This window comes from Atractosteus spatula, chromosome 11 (genome assembly GCF_055471065.1).
Source record: "Atractosteus spatula isolate fAtrSpa1 chromosome 11, fAtrSpa1.hap1, whole genome shotgun sequence".
NCBI lineage: Eukaryota > Metazoa > Chordata > Actinopteri > Semionotiformes > Lepisosteidae > Atractosteus > Atractosteus spatula.
The window spans coordinates 21,599,002-21,620,555 of NC_142716.1; the positions used below are offsets into that span (position 1 = coordinate 21,599,002).

At 38.2% G+C, this 21,554-nt stretch overlaps 1 protein-coding gene across 2 annotated transcripts in view; it reads left to right on the top strand.

Annotated features, from left to right (window-relative positions):
- The window catches only part of rabgap1l (RAB GTPase activating protein 1-like), a 351,445-nt gene that overhangs the window by 266,125 nt on the left and 63,766 nt on the right, over positions 1–21,554 (top strand). For both annotated transcript variants that reach the window (XM_088926643.1, XM_088926644.1), the window contains exon 18: positions 9,046–9,087. In XM_088926643.1, coding sequence (XP_088782769.1) covers positions 9,046–9,087 — 42 coding nt within the window. The remainder of the gene's footprint in view (positions 1–9,045; positions 9,088–21,554) is intronic.

Sequence of the window (21,554 nt, forward strand, 5' to 3'; positions counted from 1 at the left end):
ATATAGGCAGGTGTATAGGTGGCTTCAATTTCTTAGTGATCGACCTCACCATGCTCAAAGAGATATTAAGGGTCTTTGATATGTTTTTATACCCATCTGATCTGTGTCTTTGTAAAAATGTATTCCTTAGTTATTTTTAAAGCTTGTGCTTAGTGGTGGAATCTTTGTTGAAAGGGTCCTTGCAGAGATGTGTGTATTTATTATGAAATCATGGTCCACTATTATTGCACACAGATAGAGCCCACTTAGCTAACTGTGTGACCTGTTAAGGTTATTTTATGCATCTAAATTAATTTAGGTTCGCTCAATAAAGGGTTTTAATAATTAAGCAATCTTGACTTTTCATTTTTTTCTTTTTAATTATCAGTGTACTTTGTTTTTATTTTTTGCTTTGTGGAGTACTGTAGGCTCCATACAGTATATATCAAATATTACTTTCTACTTCAAAGTGTCATGACTGCATGTCAAAGCAACAAAAACTGCAAGGGTCTGAATACTTTCACAAGGCACTACATTTAATTATATGTACTTGGAAGCATTAAAATGCAACACATGAGGAAGCAATAACTATTTGTTGTGTTGTACTGTATATATTTTCCTTTATGTATAGTGATATTAAAAAATATATACTGTTTTGGCTTCTATTTATATGAAGTCTATCTATATATGTCTTTATTTTGCCCATAATTTGAATGAATGTTTTATGCTCTCCACAGGGCCCATTTATTTGTACAGAAGTAATTTGCCAAAATCACAAATAATTGCTGTAGAACAGGCAAGGTCAAGTTTTGTATTAACCTGTCTCTTAATTGGTACTTTTCATACAATATTGATTTGTTACGAGTGAGCAAATATTTTTCTATAACTGAGGGATGAGATTTGTTATGTATATTTTTTACATTCTGTCCTTTGTTTATTCATGTTTTGAGTGAATATGAATAGTATCAAAATAGTAAGTAATTATGTCATCCATTGGTAACTGACTGTTAGTTGAGTGAGTAGCAGTCACAAAGAATGTCAAAATGTGTTAGTTTGACCAACACTGTGTATGTATGAGCAAGCTACTGCACTCAGATTGCTTCTGGTTGTGCCCAGCTGTCTAAATGGATACTCACCATTATTGTTGCAGATGATGATTTACTGTATTCTTAGACTAACTGGTGAAATGGAGCATTATATAATTAATTAAACTATGAAGCATTATATAATTAATTAAACTCTCTATTTTCTAAGAAAATACTAGTTTCTTTTTGGACTTTCAGTTAAAATATTTAAATCTGCATTACCTGCAGTGTGAGCATAGTTCTGAGCCTTTGGTAGTACTGTACCTCTAGTGAGTTATATAAAATAATGCTCTTTTCTGTTGCATTTTCAATAAAATCAAGCAACAACAAGGAATTAATTAACTCTGACATAGTCATAACTGCTTCTTGCAGACTGTGTGAATCACCATAAACGGGCCATACTTAGCAGGTTCCTGAACATCAGACACAAATTATCCTATATGTACCATACAGAACTGGCTCCTGAACACCAGTGTATCCCACATGTATCACAATGAGCAGGCCCCTGAATGCCAGACATAGTGAGTCCAGTATTTATAGATTAAGCCATTCAGAGTGAACTTCAAAACTCTTCAAAACTTGTCTGCGGCAACCTATCTGTGCTGCATCATGGTATGATTCAGTATGCCTCTTGTATCTGTTGGTTCACTTCCCTCAGTCAAAAAGACAAAAATTGCCTTCAAAATGTTGTAAACTTCAGCTACAAAATCATTGTTGAGACTTTAAGTCCCCTGGCAAAGATTTATGCCCAGCAGATCCTGAGGAAGGCCTATGCCATCATTAAAGACCCATCTCACATCTTTCATCAGTCTTTTGAACTTTATTCAACCTGCTGGAGATAAATAAAGTATTTTGAATTGAAATGAATGCTAAATTTACAGTAGCTTTCTGTGGCCAAAGAAGATTGATAGGTGACAGTTGTGGTGCATTAGACGTTAGTTAAATGGTAGCTTTATTTTATCTGTTGTACTACTTCTTTAAATCCACTTAGTATAGAATTTTGTAATTCTCGTACTGCCTTCATCTAGATGTCAGGCAATCATTAACACTACAGTATATTCCATAAATGTTTTCAAGTAGAGCACATTGTACAGTACCTAGTGCAAATAGCAAAATCAACAATTTTAAATCTATTGATCTAAATATATTTCAGTATTTGCTGTAATGCAACTTACTGTACACAAAGCCATTCAAAACAAAACTGACCTTTGTTTTGTTCTCACATACAGATGCAGCCATTCAAAATGAGCGGGTTGCGTTGCGGTACAACGCAGTGGGCGTGTCACATCATAACGCGTCATATTACGCCATACCGCATTATACTGCATGCAAATTACATTATGTTAATAGTATCCGGAATCACCTTGTAAAACTGCCAGATAGAGCTAATAAAGCTTAACCTCTCATGTATAGCATTTGAGCTGTCACCAGAAAACACCCGGTTTTGAATCCCGATCACTGCTGAGGGACAATCTTTATCCAATTAAGAATTTAAGTTGTATACTCTTTAGACTTTTAAATTTAAACTGCGTATTACAGCATGTTAATCATTATACATTAAAAAGTTGGTATATTTTATGAAAGCAAGATTGGACAAAAGTACACAACCTACCACCTTTATCATAAATATTTTAATTATGCAGAAATATTTTATGCATCAAAGTCTTTACCAAAGATATTACTAATAGTATTAATAATGAATGACCTTGGACAAGCTGTAAACTCAAAGTATTACCCTGGTCCACATACTTTGTAATCGTCTTTGTAAACGAAAATACTTTATTTTTTCATTGACAAAAAGTAACACCACAGCATTTCGTTGATCCAGTCACGTATTTGTTTCCAATCATAAGTAAGTCTTGAGAATCTCCAATTCACCATGTGTTTCACATGCTCATAAACAATATTTATTTAGGAACATAAACATATTATGTAAACTGTACTGTATATGGCTGGTCTTGGTAGTTTAAAGAAAAAATACACACCAGTTTTCCATTTCTCCCTCAACATTTTAAGCATCAAAGTCTTACATTTGGTTATTTTGGAAATGTTTTTTACGTGCTCCTTCTGACCATATTACTGTACGTTTATATACTTTGTGAAAAGTGATCGTTTTAACCTTTTCTTAGCTTAAGTGACTGACTTATAAGCGTGAGGTTGGGTGTTCAAATCCAGCAATTGCTATGAGTTTTCTTTTAACAAATAAACATTTCTTTGGAAAACTAAAATAGCAAATATTATAGGCATTATATTGACATTTTTATATTTCTAAATATCACAACATGTTCGTACTGTATGTACACAGCAGTACCGCAGGGTGAAGGGCGCATACCCGTGTGAGCCCGAAAGCCCTACAATAATGTTGCGCTTTTACCTGGCGCTGTGGCCGAAGAGCACCCGGCTGGGGTACGCGGCGAGGGAGAGTGATCAGGGCGAGGATTATGAAAGCCGCTGACCAGTGCAGCTGACCCGCTTTGAAACAGGTGTACAGTCTGGGGAGACTGCCCGGTTTTCGCACCCCTGTGTCCGCTCGCTCTCTCGCTATCTCTCTCGGGAGTGCTGGCTGTACCGAATTTCACTCCACAAAGTCTTAGTCCCTGTGTCTACATTTTTTGTAAACAAACCAGTTTCACAAGTGTTTCCTCAGCTTCTTCATTATCAAAGTAGAATAGGGCAAGTCTTCCAATGAAAGACAGTCCACCTTCCCCCCACGGACAGACTGACACATGTTTTCTTAGAAAAACAGATTCACAACGCAAACCTTTGTCAGTCTTCTTTGTAAAAAAAATCGGCTTGAACACCATGGGTGCTGTTTTTAATAAGCTGCTGAGTAAAGAATAGGAATTTTCCTGCTGTCAGCAGTATTGTGTATATAGTTTATTGTACAGGCTGTGAAAAGCTTCACAAGTAGAGGTCTTTAAAATTAGGCTGGGCAAACAATTTTTAATTCTGAAAAAATAAATAAAAAACGAGATATAATAATGTGCTCCTGCTTAGACATTGCACGACTTTAAAAACTATAAAAACAGGCTTCGATAACCACTTTTTATGCGCGAACAACGGGTGATTTTTCTTCCTCATGATCAGCTTAGAATCTCTGTGTACCCTGTAAGGTTTTTACTTCTTAATTAAACGTTTAAAATTCACGAATTTCATAAAAACAACACATGTTTCGAATAGAAAAAATCATATTCTGTTGTCTTCCTGGTATATAGAACAGATCAGCAGGTTTTTTTTTCCCCCAATTAGAGGCTCTGAAAACAGCGTGCCGCCCACTGTGCTGCGTCAGAGGGGGAGGCGGCACCGAGAGAGGGAGGTTGCGTCTGCTTCTGCATTAATAACTTAGTGTTTAAAATTAAACAACGTAAATCATTTTCTTTGACTTCTAAGTGCCTTAATAATCATTAAGCACAGGTTTCTCACCACTTAGAGTACTTTTTGATACCATCGTTAGACAAAGCAGGATCTTATTGTACTTTCTAATGACATTACATGTGCATAATACTCATTATGCTGTAACCAAGGGTTTTACACACTAGGCATGCCCATTGACCCATCACAACCTTGCTTTGATATGTGAAGCCTTTCTTTCAGATACCTGGCTATTTTTTCAGATACCTGGATATGTAAATTTTGCAAACTCTGGTCTGATGAGGGTATGGTATGCACAATGTCACAGTGGTAGGTTTTGCAAGCAGGATATGTAGTGATAGATTTGAAAGAAACAAAGCATAGTTCAGTGGAAGGACTATAGGTTTATCTGCAGGAGTATTGGTTCTGTAAACTAGGGAAAAGGAATCCAACAGCAATACAAAAAGGAAACACAGAAGTGTTTATTGATAAATCAAATATTTTTTTAATCGTTGTATTCCTTATTACATACATGCACAACCATCGCAACAATATAAATCAGATACGACAAATTTGATGATAAAATATGTATGCAATTCAGTGTTCTATCCAATAATATTAAAACAAAGGGGGGAAGACCATGTCTTCAGGGATGATGTTAAAGACCATGTTGTTTGGAATGCTGGAGCCAGAAATGTTTGGAATAATTAAAACAGAAAAGCATTGTGACAGTACTCCAAAATGTGTTTCAGTTGCACAGACAGAACATAATTTCTTGCTATAAAAAAACGTCTCTAGGCATAATTTGTTTGCTATAAATATATTCCTAAAAAGGAATTAAAAAAGCCATTTGATTTAAATAGCTTTGGCAAAATCTATGGATACTTTGCCCTTGAGCTGTGAAGCTTTTAGATTCTTTGGGTCCTTTAACTGTAGGAGCACCCATCATTTAAAAGATTTTAAAAACTATAGCTTTCATAAAAATGTGAGAGTAACTTCATGCATTCTTCTTCATAGCACTTTACACTTAGTTTAAAGTACCGAGTGAACAAGGTTTAATACAGACAGCAAGGGGCAGTTCTTTAGCCAGTTGTGGGTCAACTTCAACATCTGTCCAACTGTGTTTTTGATCATTTTACTTGGGCTTCTTTAAAAAAAAGCAGGATAAGGTCCTCAGATTAATATATTATTAACTATTACACTAGCTAGATTGAGTGAATGGCCTCTTGTTGTTTGTAACCCTTCTAATGGTTTTAGATTCCAGGCACTATTGAGAAGTAAACAGCCACCCCATACTGCACAGCATAGCTATGTTTGAAAATCAAGAAAACAGTAAAGAAAAGTACATCTTTTCTCAGGATAACTCCCCTCACAAAGAAAGCTAAGTAACAGTTTCAATATGCCCAAAAAACAGTATGTCTTGCATAAGTGTTAACTTTCAGAACCAATGTGAAACTGAAATAAAACACAGGAAACCCAGAAATTATGGAAGCACCCCCCATTCCAGTGTATTGCCTGTCCAATGGAGCTATCTACCAGAAATAATAAAACATTATGGAAGAGATTCACATCATGACGGGGAAAGATAAGAGGGCCTGCTTAGGAGTGATGGCTTTGTGGCTCAGGATCTGTGCCTGTGGCTGGAAGGTTGCTGGTTCAAATTCCATGGCCGGCAGAGGAATCCTACTCCGTTGGGTCCCTGAGCAAGGCCCTTATCCCCAACTGCTCCAGGGGTGCTGTACAATGGCGGACCCTGCACTCTGACCCCAAGCTTCTCTCCCTGTCTGTGTGTCTGTGTCTCATGGAGAGCAAGTTGGGGTATGCGAAAAGATGAATTCCTAATGCAAGAAATTGTATATGGCCAATAAAGTGATCTTAATCCCTTAATCTATTGTGTAAAACACTTGGTTGCAGCATTTTGAATGTTGTGCTTGAAATGCTATTGAGTCATGGAGAAGACCCCCCTATTCCAGTGTATTACCTGTAGTGCCATCTTCAAAAAATCCTAAAACTATAAAGAACAGCTTCACAACCCAAAGCAAGGTTGTATGAGGTGAGGGGGGCTGTCTGGTCTGTAAGACACTTGGTTGCAGCATTGTGAATGTTGTGCTTAAAAAGCTATTGAGTCATGAAGAAGACCTCCCTATCCCAGTGTATAGCATGTCTAATGATGCCATATTGAAAAATCATTAAAAAAATAAAAGAGGTTTCACAACCCAAAGCAAGACTTGTTAAGGTCAGAGGACCTGCTTAGTGTGTAAAACACTTACTTGCAGCATTGTGGGTGCTGTGGTTTAAATGCTATTGGCTTGTGAACAGCATTCCCCTATTTACAGGGGTGCATAGTGCCACATTAAATAAAGGCAAGAGAAAAAGAGATTCAGAACGCAGTCTTCTGTGTAAAAAAATCGGTTTGAACATCATGGGAGCTGTTTTAGTAAGCTGCTGAGTAAAGAATATTTGAATTTTCCTGCTGTCAGCAGTATTGTGTATATAGTTGACCCTTACCTGAATGAAACCAGGACATAAAGAAAGGGTTTCAGAAATCAAACAAAGCTTTATTCCAGTACTTACAGTCTGGGTAATTGGAGGCTGCGCTGTTATGCTTCCTATGGTGATATATGGGTTTTTCCACGAAGCCGTATTGAGCAGTATTTCTCGCATTGTGAATGTGTGTACACAGCAGCCCCTCCAGGTTCCAGTTAGTGCGTAATTACGCATCGATGAAAAACCAGAGGTTTAAAAAAAGAGAATTAGCTCACACTGGCAAGCATGGTCTTAAGATAATGCGATTTCATATTATATTCCCTATTAATCAAATTCTAAAAGTATGCTTTTGTTTACTCCGATAGCGAGTGTATTCGCAGAAAAGGTTAAAACTATCACTTTTCTCACAAAGTATATAAACAATATGGTCAGAAGGAGCACGTAAAAACATTTCCAAAATAATAATTAAATTCTGAAAAGTATGAGTTACTTTTACTGTGATAAAGAGCGCAAGTATTCATGGAAAATGGTAATCACTTAACTTTGAATGTTTTGTGATATTTAGGAAGACCAACAAATTCAATATAGTGTTGATAATATTTATTGTCAGTAATAATATTAGTAGCAGTTTGAAATTATTCGTTGTTATTAATAAATGGCTTAGCTTCGAACATGTTGTGATATTTAGAAATATAAAAAATGTTAATATAGTGTCCATAATATTTGCAATTTTAGTTTTTCAAAGAAATGTTTATTTGTTAAAAGAAAACTCATAGCGATTGCTGAATTTGAACACCTGACCTCACGCTTATAAGTCAGTCACTTAAGACATCACGCCACAGACACAGTGACGTAGCATAGTGGTGAAACAGCTGGACACATATCAATAAAAAGTCTTATACTACTGTTTGTGCAACAGTACATGAATATAATTATATCGTTATTAGTTTCTTTAGATATGCGATTCCATATTATATTCCTTATTAATCAAATTAAAAAAGTATGCTTTTGTTTACTCCGATAACGAGCGTATTTGCAGAAAAGGATAAAACGATCAGTTTTCACAAAGTATATAAATGTACAGTAATATGGTCAGAAGGAGCACATAAAAATGTTTCCAAAACAACCAAATGTAAGACTTTGACGCTTATAATGTTTAGGGAGAAATGGAATACTGGTGTGTATTTTTTTTTAAACTACCAATACCAGCAATATACAGTTTACATAATATGTTTATGTTCCTAAATTAATATCGTTTATGACCTTCAGATGCGTTATGCTCCTCTTCTTTTTATGCTCAGCTACTAAAAATTCCCTTTAGTTGTAAAATTCCATATACATATTCAATACTAAGCGGATTAAAATGTACACAGTAAAGAGATTAAATGATTAAATCTTTTCACTACCGACCAATGCACCATGAATGCCCCTGTCGGTCATTTTGGCCAGCCAATCACGTACCGCAGTATGGCGCAGTGGCTCGTGCGTAGTTGCCTTTTGAATGGCTGCATCTGCATACATGTTTCTTTGCTTTTAATAACTTCCCTATTGTTTGAGACTGTTCTTATGTCTTAGCTGTTCTGGGTTGTAGTTGCATAGCCAGACACATTTCATTCCATGTGTGGTTGAGCATGACAATAGGTCTCTGCTTTAAAGCCATGTAACGCCCATGTAACTTCTCTTGTATAGTAGAGTCATCAAAATCAATAGTCTAGGCCTTTTCTTTTTTGTTGAATTGTGTTTCTGTTTTCTATCTTCCCAATTTTGAATTACCATTTAGCTCTTAGCTTGTGACTAGGACCTGCATAGGTTTAAAGAAGTTCATGTGTGCTCTCCTTTGACATTCTCACTTTTTGGTTGCTTGCTGTTTCAGCCCCACAGTGCTTTACATACTGTAAGTGATGCATCTCTCACTGACATCACTGGAAGTGTATTAAGAAGCAGCAGGAATTTCCAGCATTGTTGCCCCCACAAGATTCAGAGCCTCTCTAACCTTTCCTTTCACTTGTTATTCATGCACAGTATGTGGGAGATTGGGAGTTATATAGGCCGACCTTACAGCCCAGGGTCAGAGTGTTCATCCACTTGCTGAAACTCTCCTTGAAACCACTTCTGTTTTGACTGTCTCTTTTTTCCTTCCCAGGGTATGAATATAATCTTCAATGTTGCCCTGGCCCTCCTGAAGGTAAGTGAGAACATATATCAAGAGAAAACCTTTACATTTTAAAAACTTGTTTTCCTGTGTACTGTACCTGTGAGATCAGATGTTCAAGCAGTATTATCAGTGAAAACAGGACACTAAGAACATGACTGTATGCCCTGAATGGGCTATGTTCTCTTTTCATTTCTATCATGATTCAAAGAAAACTTGTGCTTGCTCACTTCCCTTGATTATGTTCTCTTGCAGTGTTTTCTTGCACACAGAATGCAGAATTTGCTGGTTTCTCTAGTGATTTAATTAACATCTCTACATCTTTGGTATCAGCTGTTTTAAATTACTTGTAAGAGATAGCAGTGTTGCCAAGGATTGGTTGTGCTTATAAGTGTAATGCATATCCTTAAAGAAAGATTCAAGGTCAAACATGACTTTGCAGACTTTTCACTTCATGGGAGGGACTCCCCCTGTGCAACTTTTTTGCTTTTTGGGGTGGGCTTAAGAGGACAAATAGGAGTCTCATACTTCATATGTGGCCCTTGACAGCTCTGTAATAAACTACTAGCGTGTCTAATTCTGCTTTTAAGCAATACGTAATGTTTAAAATGACTTTTTGTATTAATCACTAGGGACAGCACAGTGGTACAGTAAGCTACTACTTCACAGCTCTCTGGTCTTGGGTTTGATAACAAACTAGGGACATTGTGTGTGAGGTTTGCATGTTCTCTCTGTGTTCTCATGGTTATTTAGTGTCTCTGAATTAAATTTGTGTGTGTGAGATAGACAGCTGTCCATTTGTTGCTTTTTCTAATTTTCGGTGGTAAAGCTCAGTCTGTACAGAATATTTACAACAAAAGTCAGCAGCCAAGCTTAAAAGATGGTAGTGGCTCAGTGCCAGGGGAATGTCACAGTCTCTCCTTTCACTGACACAAGAAGCAAAGAAAGTCACAGCACTCAACACCTGTATCTATGGCTGTTATTACTTGCAATGTTGAATAACCCTTCTAAGTTATCTCAAATAAAATTATTAACCAGGTAATTAAGTATTATTTTTCTTCTTGTGTTGCTTCTTCAACACTGAGCCTCCTTTGTGGAGCTCTTTAGCAGCTGCAGACACTGGATAGGAGCCGGTCTTTGCTCTGGAGGAGGTTGCTAGGTAGCACCTAGCCATGTGATTTCAGGCGCACTGAAGCACATGTGGAATAGTGCTAGACTCATTCCTAATGCCTCATTAATGACTGCTGTGTGTACACCCTCTCCATTCAGAGGTGAATTTATCACTCAGCAAACTGAGGAAATTATATTCTAACGTCTAGGTTTGGGCAATGTGATGAATGGGACCTATATTTTAATCCGGGCAGGGGGGAGGCACTATTGACAGAGGGTACCACGGCAAGTGTTTTCTCTCACATTGGTATGGAGGATGATTAGCATTTTTGTGTTTGTTTGCTTTTGGATTGATTTTAGTAGGGACCAGTCTCTTTTTAATTTTCTCAGTTTACTCAACATGTGATCCAAGTAAAATGGTTTTACAAGGAAATTTAATTGGGTTACTTTTGTTAAGGACTGCTTTATTTTTTAAAAGGAATAGGTAAATGGTAGCATTTTCAATACTGGGCTACTTAATATTTATTTTTACTGATTTGGACCTGTTGAATATTGTCAGGCAGACATGATTGTCTTGAGAAGGGGTTAAGATATACAGGAGTTCTTCATATTCTACTCAGTCAGAATTATTAAGAATTTTTAGATGTTATTTGCATCAAAGGGTTTTTAAAAATAACTGTGTATGTGTAAGAGGAAGGAAATATAACAGCACTATACTATATATTCTTCCCCCAAACACACTATGTCCAAACAAACTCTTCCTCCACACACACACTCTTCTTCCACAAACACACTCTTCCTCCATGCATATACTCTTCTTCCACAAACACATTCTTCCTCCAAATACACTCTTCCTCAACACACACACTCTTCTTCCTCAAACACACTCTTTCTCCACACACACCCTTTTCCTCCACACACTCTTCTTTCTCAAACACACTCTTCCTCATGTTCCACAAACACACTCTTCCTCTACACACTCTTCTTCCTCCACACATACACACTTCTTCCTCAAACACACACTTCCTCTAAACACTCTTCTTCCTCATAATTGTCCTCCATACACACACTGTTCCTCCACACACATACTCTTCTTCCTCTAAACACACACTCTCCCTCCACACACACTCTTCCTCCTTAAACACAGTCTTCTTCCTCCACACACACACTCTTCTTCCTCTAAACACACACTCTTCCTCCATACACATACTCTTCTTCCTCAGACACATTCTTCCTCTAAACACACACTCTTCCTCCATACACATACTCTTCTTCCTCAAACACACTCTTCCTCCACACACACACTTTTCCTCTAAACACACTTTTCTTCCTTCACACACATTCTTCCTCCACATACACACTCTTTCCTCCACACATACACTCGTCCTCCACGTACACACTCTTCTACCTCAAACACACTTTTCCTCCACAAACACACACTTCCTCTAAACACACTCGTCTTCCACAAACACACTCTTCATCAACACTCTGCTTCCACGCACTCACTCTTCCTTCACACACACTCGGGAATGTGAATTTTGGAATTGTATGTCTTTGAGTACAAAGTACAGTACATGAATGAATTAGCTTCTGTTTTTTCTTGTTGTATTGTAGCTTGGTAGATGTACTGTGGCTTGCTGTAAGATGCTGGTATAGTGTGGTCCTCAGGAACACCCTGTTTTCTCCCATTACCATGCAAATGAAAGAAAAGAAAATGGGTGGATATTTAAATTTGCCACATAAGAAGATGAAGATAATAAATGAAAGGTGGCTGTCTAGCTTGTTTGGTCATAAATTGATCCAAAGAATCTCATCCAGCCATTTCTTAAAAGATGTCAGGGTATCTGCTTCAACAACATGGCTGGGTAGCTTGTTGCATCCCTTTGTTTAAAGAAGTGACTCCTGGTTTCGGTATCAAATGCACTTCCTTGGAGCTTCCACTTGTGTCCTCTTTTTCCTGTTTCACTGTCAATCCTGAAGAAGTCTGCTGGGTCATGTTAGGAAGCGTTAATTGTCAGAACACTCTTCGAGTGTTGCTGATTATGCGGTGGCCAATCAGAATTGGTTTACTGGTCGCTTCCTTGTACATAAGGTTGATTAACCCTGCTTTCGGCGTTTAGCATTGTCAGATTTGTAACATCCTCAGTGTCAACTTGTACAGTCAGACTTGCTCCAGTACATACTATATGCTTCCGGTTTCCTGGTTGTGGATCTTCGGCATAGACTCCCGGTTATTCCTGGTCCCAGACTTCTTTGTGAATCCTACTCCATGTTTCTGGGTTGCGAAGTTCCTGGTCCTGGTTTACTCCATGGGAATGGCCTTGTATCCGGTTCCTGGTGACAGATGTCTTCGTATGGAGCAGTGCTGGTCTTGGGATGTGATCGCTGAAGTCTGGTTTGGGAGGGTCTCAATGTTTTGTCTTACGCCTGTATTTGATCTTGAAAGTCCTGATATCCTGTTCGCCTGATATCCTTGACCTTAGACTGTGTTTTAGGCAATGTTCTAGTGTTATTTCCCATGGGTTTCTTATTAAAATTTTGTATTCAAATGTATGTTCCGACTCCAGTCTTGGTTCTAGCCCTTTAAGGTCTTCCACTGTGCCGCATAGGGTCTAAGCTCTTTCGCAGTTTCTAATGTGGAATACCTAACAGGTCGATTTTGTTGATAACTTTGATGGTTTTGAAAACTTTAATATAGAATGCAGATACAAACTGGTAAGCTCTATGCCTTATCCATACATTTTTATAAATCAATACAGAAATAATGGCTTAAGCAATCAAGCAAATAACTGTTTACTGGTTTTTAAAATGTTTTCAAAACAAGCAGCATAGTGAGGAAAATGATTTCTGTTAATTTACTGTATGTGTATAGCTAGTCATGGTGTTGAAGCCAGTATCCTGGCTTCCTTCAAGAAACGCTGGATTAGATCCTTGTTTAACTGCTAAAGCAACTAGGTAGGTTGAATAGTCTCCTCTTGTGAGTAACCTTTCATATGTTCTTATGTGCCTTAAGAATTAAACTACCAAAAATGATTTTGCAGGAATGTATGTGGTTACATACAGTAATAGACAATTTATGAAGAAGGCAAATGTAAAAAAAAAAGTAAATTTTTAAGAGCTTCTAAAATTAACCAGACAGTTTAGCAATTCAAAATGAAACATGAACAGTGGGTACAGCAGTAAAAATGTACAATAAGTGTTTGATTCTCATTGAACCATTAAGAATTTAGGACAGCTACTTTTTAGTGTGCATATATGTAATGTTTCAGAGAATGTAAAGACATTATTTTAAAGTATAACCCCAAATAGAAACTGCATAGAAAGAGGTCAAAGGGGTGCACTGCTGAAGCACAAAACGTACAACAAAATAACTAAATGACATATGTCTTCATATAATGAGAATAATACAGTTCTATGTGTGAGTGCTTTTGAAGACTCACATAGTGCAAAATGAGTGTAAATGCTCTCCACAAAGACAGTATCTAGTGTGGTGGCCATGGTAACTGCAAAACATTTGTGCATCACAAAGGGTCTCACCTTGGCAGTTACAGCTGCCTTCAGAGGGCAATTACAGAAGTGTGTGACCCGGATCCATCTGATCAATTGCCTGTCACTGGCATTATGATTTACATTGTAATGTCTCAGTAGTGTACTAACAGTGTTTCTTTGACAACTGAAGTGGTTTCCAACAGTCCCCTTGTCACGAATGACCCACTGTGCAAACGGGAGGATGGACCCTGTGCAGTACCTTAGGTGGTCAAGAGGCAAGAAGGTAGTTTCCAAAGTAAACGAGGGCTAGACGAGAGACGTGGTCAACGGCAATTCTGTGGTTCATATCGTGAAGAGTAACGAGCAGGTTTCCAATCCAGGAAAGGGCTAGGCGAGGGACGTGGTCAAAGGCAAGTTCCATGGTTCATATTGAGAAAAGGCAGGAGACCATTCAGAAAACAAAGACAAAGTAGGAGCTCCGAAGAACAACCAGAGAGCAGAGGGTTCTGGAGGGTTGCACTGATTGATGGAGTGTCGTGGTTGGCTGATTGGCAGGAGCGGTGTTGTTTGGCAGAAGTGCTCAGGGCTGGAGTGTAATTAGCACGAGTGTGCTTCCATGTGAGAATGTGGTGGGATGAGGGCGTGACACCTCTGGTACATAACAGTCTGATGCAAACCCAGAGTTATTATTGTCATAATTGGAAATGTTTAGTATTTATTAGTGTGAATGACAGGGGCATTTATATTTTCTTAAAATTTCTTCTTAAGTACTACACAGTTAAGGTGCATGTTAAAATGAATAAATGGGATCTATGCTTTGTAAAAAATGGAACTACCAGTAAATGAAGTGCTCTGAACAATATTTGTTTCTATACTATTTTATTTGTAACATGGCTCTTGTTTGGTTGGGTGGTAGCAACAGTCATTATTTGTCAGAGAAGTCGTTCTATTATTCATTTTTCCTGTCTGGCTTTTGAGACAAATTCTGGCTAATCTGCCTAACCTGCTTTGTGTGTTACTTCACCTCACGTTTAATGTTCCACTTGATTTTGACTACATCCTCTGTAGTTTCAGCCTTGAAAAATTAATATCAAGAAAATCTTAATAACCTCCAAGACACTTGGACTCACTCTTACTCCAGACAAGATATGCATATCTTAAATGGAAATATCTTTTTTGTTGTTATAAATGAAAGAAAAAAGAAAAAAAACTGGTCCTCAATCCCCAAGCCTCAGATTTATTCTAAAAAGGAGCAATATTTGAAATGCAGTTGCTGTGATCTCTGTGAGCTATGTAGTAGTTAAAGCAATAGCAGCAAAAGATAGCAATAGATGTTGTAGCCCAACATCTGTGCACACTGGTGCATGTATCTGTGTGAGCACATATATGTCGGCTGACGATAAAGATACTGTTTAAGCAGACGGGTGACGGGGTGTTAGAGGGATTGCACTGCCCTCTTCCTATTGGCTTCCTATTACAGCATTCTCCCTTGAGACTCCTCTCTGTTTATTCACTTGCCCTCCCCATTACTAATTCAGAGCGCACAGCAGTAGGGGCTGTCACGTTTCATGGATGGCTATGAGATCATCAGCCAGCCTGCAGCTCCTCTGCTCTGCCCTGAATTTCTCATCCTTGCTGCTGCTGCTGCTGCTACTGGCAGAGGCTTTCCTCTGCCGCCTCCTGCTCTAGCAAGACACACCGGCCTCCCCAGACCAGCTGCACACAATGGAACCTGCTTGTAAGTGCACAGGACCGGCTTTGCCAAGACCAGCCCTAACCCAAGGATTTAGCATTGCCTCCCTCTGAACAGATTCTTCTTTGAAATGCGTGAGCACATTGGTGCAGGAACTCCACAAATGCTCAAATGCTTTTTTTTTCATATATCTATTTAAAGCTGAAATGATCTTTTTTATGTTTCTTTTAATTGAATGGAGACGTTTCGGACAGTCTTTAGAAGCACGATCCTAATGCACTCTCAATCCCAGACCGACCACCTGCCTTTGACTTGAACAGCAATCTTTAAAGTATTCCTGAAGATCACTCTCCTTTGGCTTTGGAATCGCTAATGAATAACAACAGATCTAGATTGTATGTTTCCGGGTTGCGCCAAGACTTACCTGTTCATCTGATTTTTACAAACCATCAGGACCTGATTCTCTTAAAAACAGACAATCTAAGCCCATGGCAAGAGAGGAATTCAATACAGCTGGATTTATTTTTTCCCTTCTAACCTTAAGTGTATTGGCTGAAACTGACATGTTGTAAACACATTTGCTATTCATTGAGCACTTGTGTTTTTCTCCTTTTAAAAGCTGTGGAAAACAATTCCTAAGACTGTTATAGTGCAAGAAGTCGGTTTGTGAGTTATTCACCATGCTCAAATTCCAGTTTGGTTAATGCACTGATTCTTTCTAGATTTTCAACATGATTTTTTTTTCCTTTCAACCATTATGTTCAGAATGTGGGTGAATTGGTTTGTGGATACAGACCATTATTTTACAGACTGAGGTGCCTTGTGTGTCATAAATTTCCTTATACTGTATGAAGTGTCTGTTGCTAGGCAACCGTTTTTTATCAGAGCTCTTGAAAAGAAGCGAGGTGTTAAAACAGATGCTTCCCTTGCAACATGGACTAGACCCAAAAGGTGTAAACGTGCACTTCCCCTTGGATGGACTGGAGGACAGGCCTGCTAGGTCCAGGCTATCTTCTCCTCCCCATTTCACCTTGTATAGTTCAGTCAACCCTGGCCAGCTCAAGCCCAAGCAGTGAGGCCAGCAGGCTGGAGCCTTCCTGCGCCCTCCACCCGGAAAAGGGGCTTCCCCCTTCCCAGCCCCCTCCTCAACTGGCCCCACCAGTGAAGAAAGCAGAGGAGACAGCTGAAGAGCGTAGCCGTTTAGTCACGGACTGCGCGTGCCGTGTCCTGGAACTCCTAGGCATGGGACACCGGCTGTTTGTGCCTCGTCTTCTGGCGGTGAGAGTGTCTTCAAGTGTTTCTTTCCAAATCTGACATGCTTTTTTATGTGTAAGTTTATTTTGTAAGCAGGTATTTTTGCATTTAAAACTAAGAATGCATTTAAAATGAAGAACAAAAGGCTCTTCTTTTCACAAAGAGTTGTGAGAGTTTGGAACAAGCTAACCAGTCATGTTGTGGAAGCCTCGTTTCTTTAACAAACCATCTGAATGAGATCCTTGAATCAATTAGATACTAACTACTGAAGGAGCTAGATGATCAAGAGTGTCCTTCTCTTGTTTTAAACTGTTCTTGTTTCCTTATGTTTGTCTGTCAGGAGACTTGACAGGAGACAGCCTGTGCTGGACAGTGCAGCTGTGTTGGCTTTTCCTTGAGCTTTTAATCAGGGTGATAAACACAAATCTTTGAGCAAGCTAAGAGCATGGTAAACCTAGGTTTTATAACAGATTGTTTGTTTAGTGGAGATGTCACTTAAATGATTCCTGCATTTTTAAATCTTTCTGAAATAATTTGGGTGAAAAGTATGAGTAAACATTTTAATTTGTACATTAAATATATTATTGCTTACAATAATAATCCCTTCCATTCACTGTTTCAGATGGATAAAATGTTTTAATGGGGTTTTTCAGTGATTGCTTGTTTTGTATTTTGTCGCTTTTGTAGGCATAGTAAATAACAAACTCCAATTTTAGTTGAAATATTACCAGTGTTTTGTTATGGTTTCACAGGCATATTGGTATTCCCCTTCACTGTGAATGAGGCCCAACTTGTCCCAGTCACATATCTTGGCTTCTTCAGTATCTATGTTAGGCTGTGATGGACCTTTTTGTGCTGAAGTCCTTCGTCTATACTTTCTTTAGTGTTAATAATTTTACAGTTTTATGATGTAGGCTACTTTGCATTAAGCATATGGATTTTCAGTCTTGGTCCTGGAAGGCTGGTATATCTGCAGGTTTTCATTCCAATTCATTTCATTCCTACCTTTAAAAATCCTTTATCAGCCCTTAATCCAGCTAGTTAAAGGTTTAAAAAGACATAGTGCTAAGAATAGCAGATACAGTGTTTTTAAAACATCTGCACCCCCTAGAACTTTTTTCAAATTTTGATGTGTCAGTGCCTCAGAGTTTCATACATTTATATTAGGACTTCTGTCCTCTTATCTACACACCATACTCCATTATATAAGGGAAAAACATGTTTATTGGGAAAAATACATATTTAAAACACATAGTGTAAAAAGCATAATTGCATATGTTTCCACCCCCCTGAGTTAATACTTGGTGGAAGCAATCTTTAATGACATTGACAACTGAGAGTCTGTTGGGGTAGGTCTTTCTCTAAAAACATTTTCAGGCTCTGTCAGGTTCCTTGGGAGTGCTGATTGACATTAGTCTCCTAGTCATACCACAAATTTTTAATTGGACTTTGTCAGTACTTTGACTGGGCCACCTTACGTTTTTATTCTTTAGACAATCCAGTGTAACTTTGGTTACATGCTTTGAGTCATTGTCATGCTGAAGGGTTAGATTCTGTCCCAGTTTTAGCTTTATTGCAGAGGGCATTCTCCTTTCTATTCTGACAAGTATAATGGTCTCTACCATTGAGAAACATCCCCATAACATGATGATGCCACCACCATGCTTCACAGTAGGGATGGTATGATTTCTGTGATGTGCTGTGTTGGATTTGCACCAAACATAATGCTTTTCATTAAGCCTAAAACGTTCAATTTTCATTTAATGAGACAACAGTCATTTTTGCCACATGTTTGCAGTATCACTTAAGTGCATTGTTACTGTTTTTCCAGCAGTTACTTCCTTCATGCTATCCTGCTGTACAGTTGTGGACAACCAACACCAACTTCAAACAGTCTTAGCCTGTCTGATCAGTTTTCTTCTAGCTCTATAATCCAGTTTGGAATATAATCAGTCCTTATCTAGGCAAGGTTTTGGTGGTACCATTGGTGGTGACACACCTGGAGAGTGCTCCATGGCCAAAACATTGTTTCCTTTCTTTTCTTTTCAGCCTGGAATAAACCTGTTAACTGTTCCTTTGCAACCTATGCATGCTGACGCAGCTACCTACTTGAACTACTTTAAATTTTGTATACCCATCACCTGATACTGTATGTGCCTTTCCACAACTTTGTCCCTAAGTTCTTTTAAAACCTTACAGACGCTTATGGTGTCGTGTCTTTGCTTTGAAGTACACTATCCTGCATAGCAATATACAGGAACTGCTGGATTTGTCCTGAAATAATGAGAATCACTTCAATTTAACAAAGACTATTACTGTAACTGGTGTATAATTATGAAGGTGATTTGTTATACCTGAGCTAATTTAGGATTGCTTGCAAGGGGGTAGATATTTATCCAGCCAGCCTATTTCAGTTTTAATTTTTTAAATAATTTTCTAAAACTTTCATGTATATTTTTTCACATGAACACTGTTGGGTAGAATATGCAGATAAATTAAATAAAAAAAAATATTTTAATACATTTCCAGACTATAGGGTGAAAAAAAGTCAAAATGTGAAAGGGGTTGTAGAGTTTGTAGAGGCACTGATCATTTCAAATGTGAAAAAGAGAAAAAAGTGCTGCATCATTGAGACACTGTCATTTGCACTACATATCACGAAGCTGCTGTTACACTGACCACTGAGTGGCTCTGTGAGCTTGTTTACATGTTGAAGGTATTCTATATGATCAAGAATTTGTTGGCAGTATTATGCCTAATACATGTTCTGTTACTGTAGTAGGCAATAAATGTCCCTTATCTTTAAAATTGAAACTCAGTTGAAAAGCAAAAGAAACAACCTCATAACTTACCATACAGTTAATGTTTGAAACCTTTTATTGTCAAAATGTTTAACTGAGACACATACCACAGTTTTTTTACCAACCTATTTAAACTATACCACTTAGCATGATGTTACTGAACAGTTTTGCCCACTGCAGGAACTGTAATCAGATGTGGGAACTCAAGGCCAGGACATGTACATTGCTCACCAGAAATCTCAAACATTGGTCTTGAATAAAAATCCACAAAGAGAAGTGTTGATTACTGGATTTAATGTTTCTGGAATTAAGGTGACTGATATCAGCCATAGAGGTGACAGCAGTAGATACAGGGGGAGGGGCAATATATGTCTAAAATAATATACAGGTCCATGAACCAAGAAGAATCAAGACTCTCTGAGTCTATGCGGGTCAGACTAATTCAGAAGCATACCATATACTGTATAGCAGTGGTTCTCAAACATTTTGGACCAAGTACCACCCCTGATGCAAAAACCAAAGCATCCAAGTATCACTTAAAAGTCATCTTCTCATAGGAACCCCAGAAAATCTCAATGACCAACATGAGCACACGTGTGCGCTCAAACTCACATACACATATAATAAATATTATAATTATAAACTTTATTTGATATAGCACCTTTAAAGGTGGCTTTTCAAAGCGCTTTACAGAATCACAACAGGAACAACAATAATTAAAAATAAACAATAAAAAAGCACCATTTCAGTGAGAGGGATGAGCCTGTTTAGTCGAGCAAAGCAGATGTGAATTAATTGGTTGAACCTTGATACAATTCACAACTAATCTAATAGATTTTAAATCATCAGGCATTTTCTTGACGGCCAAGGCCTTGCGGTGGATGCTGCAGTGCGTCCACTTCAAATCTGGAGCAACCTCTAATTCGTGCAACTACACTGCTGTGTCGGCTTGTCATCTCTGAGGCATTTTATCCAGTCGATGCCGTTCTCTTCGATACATTCATTCAGAAGCTGACATACACTATGTGCTCTCCTGTAGTTCCTGTTGGTAGCGGTTACAGAACAGAAAGTCCTCATGGGACATACCCTCAAACTCGTATCTAACGTAAACAAGCAAATTGGTCAAATCAAAGGCATCTATAGACTCATCTAATTGTAGTGAAAAGCATCTGCTCATCTTATCGCGCTCTATCAGCGTACTTTTGACATCATCCGCCATATCAATAATTCTACGTGTGACTGTGTCTTTTGAAGGGGGCAGCAGGTCAAGCTGTTTAGCAGCTTTTTCTCCACACATAATACGTGTCAGCTCTTTTGCCAATAGTAAACAAAGTTCTTCACAAATAGTGTGGGGCTTACCTGCTTTAGCAATCTGCAAGCTTGCATTTTCCCCCATTTCCGTTTAAAGCCGTTTTTATTTCATGCGCATGGGAGCAAAACACAGCGACGTTCTATGTATTTTTTCAAATTAACCTAGGACAATTCTTAAACATTTTTCTATCTATCACGCTTTCCTGTGCTCACAAGATTGCCAGTGTTCCAAAACCATGCACATTGTCCTACCTCCCTATTTGCAGAAGATAACTTTTAAAAAAAAAATACAATTGGTCACTTACGTTCGTAGTACACATTTCTATGCTTTCCTGTACTTACATGGTTGGCATTGTTCCAAAATCACGCACATTCTCCTACCTTCCTATTTGCTGAAGATAACTTTTTTTAAAAAATACAATCAGTCACTTACATTTGTAGCACACATTCCTATACAATGGTATAGAATTACATAGTAGCTCTTGTATCCACTCAAGTATTAGTGCGTGCTGTATCATAGTACGTAAGCTGCGTATTCGACTCAAACTAATTTTATTAAAATAGAAAATATGAAAACCTGTCCCAATTTTTCAGTGCACACAACAAATTTCCAGGGCCATATGGCGTACCACCTGGCGGCATTCCGCGTACCACAGTTTGAGAACCACTGTTCTATAGTATATAGTATAGTGTTAGGATTATGCTAGAGTCCACTAGCACACTCCGCTGTTTAACATATGTTAATAGTTCTGTGAAAAAAGTTCTTTTTATTGAAGTCTTTCACTTTCCCAACATAGACTGAGAAAGACCTATAGGAATATCAGCAGCAGAAATGGTAGACA